Genomic DNA, 2396 nt, shown 5'->3' with positions numbered 1-2396 from the left:
GTGTACAATAATTGAACGTTGACTTGCAGAACACAAATTTATTAAGCTATAACAAAATCAAACGGATATTTCGATAGCTCCTGCTATCTTCATCAACGTTAAAGTGAGAAAACTTGGGAGATCTTACATATACATAAAGAATAATAAACCAATCAGAATCAAGTTATCAATACAATTAGTTGATTGGACCACAAAATATAAGTTCAGTGACAAGTTAATGGGCGAATTAATTACTGTACAATTAAACCATGATAAGATGTCGGCAAAATGATTATGTAAGCGATAGTTTATTGGCGGTGCCATTGAACCAGCTTAATGCTAATACTTATTTAACTACAGTAAACAATAACAGGAAATAAAACATAGTAAGATTAATAAGGTCCTATATAATTATAACAATTGTGGAATAGAAAATAAATAGCAGAAATATAAGGTATAGTGCTTGGGGACGGTGGCTTGAACTACACAAGTTTAAAGCGCTAAAATATACAAGGATTTCAACAATCTCTAAGCAAATTAGGTCCGTAAACCAGACTTGGAACTTACAAAGTATTGAAGATCTGCTATCTCTGGCAAATAATCGATCTACTTGGAATAATATTTGCAGAAACGCTATGCAATAATACAAACGCTGATTCTTTTTTTGGACTATTTTAGGCTACTGACATGGTATTATTAAAATTATTCAGAAATAGTACAATATATAAACTTTTTCTAAACGTTTGCCTTTATTTCTAATGTGCATTTTTCATACAAAGCCAGATTTTCTGGTGTAAGATTGATATCCTCCATCCCTGTGATACCTTTGTTTTCCAGAATAAAATGCTAATGACCGGTATTTCAAAATTAGTAAGGCGTAGTCGTAGTTGTTAAATCATAAAACAGCTGTTAGGTCTATTTCAGTTAGAGTAAACATTAACTTCAACCAAACATGATATCATAATTAGATTGGATTTTCTTTTACAATCGATATTGAACAATAATTATATTGATGTACTGATGCTAAACTGAAAATAGTCATTATTCTAAGCTATTCGACCAACACGCTTAACGTTTTCTATTTAATATAATATTTTTTTACTGCATGAAAAGTCAATTTCGAATTTTTAATAATTTTAATTTAACAATATTGCTTCGCTCAGCCTCATAAAGTGAACCATATGGCTTTTGCATTTTAAGCGAGCGTCCGTTGTTATTCTAGAAATTAGAATTTTAATTCCTTGCTGTGCATTTTGTCTGTGCGCTAAAGGATGGCATTTTATCTATCAAAGGGTACCGCTAAATTTGGAGTAACTTTGAAAGGCCGCTGAAGGAAACTAGGATAATAATTTTATGATTAATTTTCTCTCAGCAACACGGATTATGATTAATTTTAATGATTTTTATTCAAGAAAAACTAGGCATAATGGGTGTGGTGTTATGTCGGTAAACAAACAAGAGCATTACATCTCAAAATACTAGTTTAAAAAAATAAATATTATATGGATTGTTATCGTTATAAAAGCAAACTATAGAGCTCTATCTATCAAGACCAAATTAGTGGATCGTCCAGCCAAAAACTAACCAACTAATTTATCAATAGATCAATCAAATATTTTATTTAAAATCTTATCTCCTTTTTCAATGGTATTTTTTCCTCCCAAACAAAATTTGTCAAGTTGACTAATATGGTATGACCAGGTCACTAATAATTAGCATTGAGCATCTTTCTTAATGAATTAAAGCTTGTAGACAAAATTAGAATAACACATTTTGCTAAACAAAAAAATATATGCAATTATTTATGTTATTGTATTTTTAATATTCATGAAGTGCAGATTACATTGCAGAGTGCGAAATTCAATATCGAATACTGCACAGTTTTAACCTTACCTCGCTAATCTTAGTAGGATGGCAGAATAAAATATTCCGAAACTCATTTTATCTAATCTAAGTAAATCTTTTTATTTTAAAGTTAAATAATATGGCACGTAGGTCATTCTTGAAACATGTTGAGCATGACTCAAGATTCACAGTTAGCTTCATCGTTTCTTCATCGGTGGTTTACAACAAAACTCTTCATTTTGGCAAATCGTTTCGCAGCTTCAATCGCCTTCCACTTCATCAGTTAGCCCTATAAAGCAAAACAACATTTGTAAAAAAGCTCGGTCATAAAACATTTTATTTCGATATCATTATGATTTTAATGATCTGGAATAAATTTGCTTACCACATTTATAGTTGCGTTACAGTAAGATGGAAGAATAAAATATTCTGAAACATCAGTTAACACCTCGAAGTTGTAGTAAGTAAAGCCATATATTACGTCGACTGAAATCAACATTATAAGCAAAATTGTTATATTATAAGCAAAATATATATATATATATATATTTATATATATATATATATGTATA

General features: G+C 29.8%; 1 protein-coding gene across 5 annotated transcripts in view; it reads right to left on the bottom strand.

Moving 5' to 3' along the window:
• Nucleotides 1-1579: 1579 nt before the first annotated feature.
• LOC117100524 overlaps nt 1580-2396 on the bottom strand; it is a 38753-nt gene continuing 37936 nt past the window's right edge. For all 5 annotated transcript variants that reach the window (XM_033240273.1, XM_033240272.1, XM_033240276.1 and 2 more), the window contains 2 exons: nt 2210-2310; nt 1580-2113 (listed from right to left, as the gene is read on the bottom strand). In XM_033240273.1, coding sequence (XP_033096164.1) covers nt 2108-2113; nt 2210-2310 — 107 coding nt within the window. In that variant the 3' untranslated portion in view covers nt 1580-2107. The remainder of the gene's footprint in view (nt 2114-2209; nt 2311-2396) is intronic.

This window comes from Anneissia japonica, unplaced genomic scaffold (genome assembly GCF_011630105.1).
Source record: "Anneissia japonica isolate Jap-2015-1 unplaced genomic scaffold, ASM1163010v1 scaffold685_len2926416_cov193, whole genome shotgun sequence".
Classification (NCBI taxonomy): domain Eukaryota; kingdom Metazoa; phylum Echinodermata; class Crinoidea; order Comatulida; family Comatulidae; genus Anneissia; species Anneissia japonica.
Note: the sequence above shows the minus strand (reverse complement) of the source record. Positions and strands in the feature narration are given on the sequence as shown.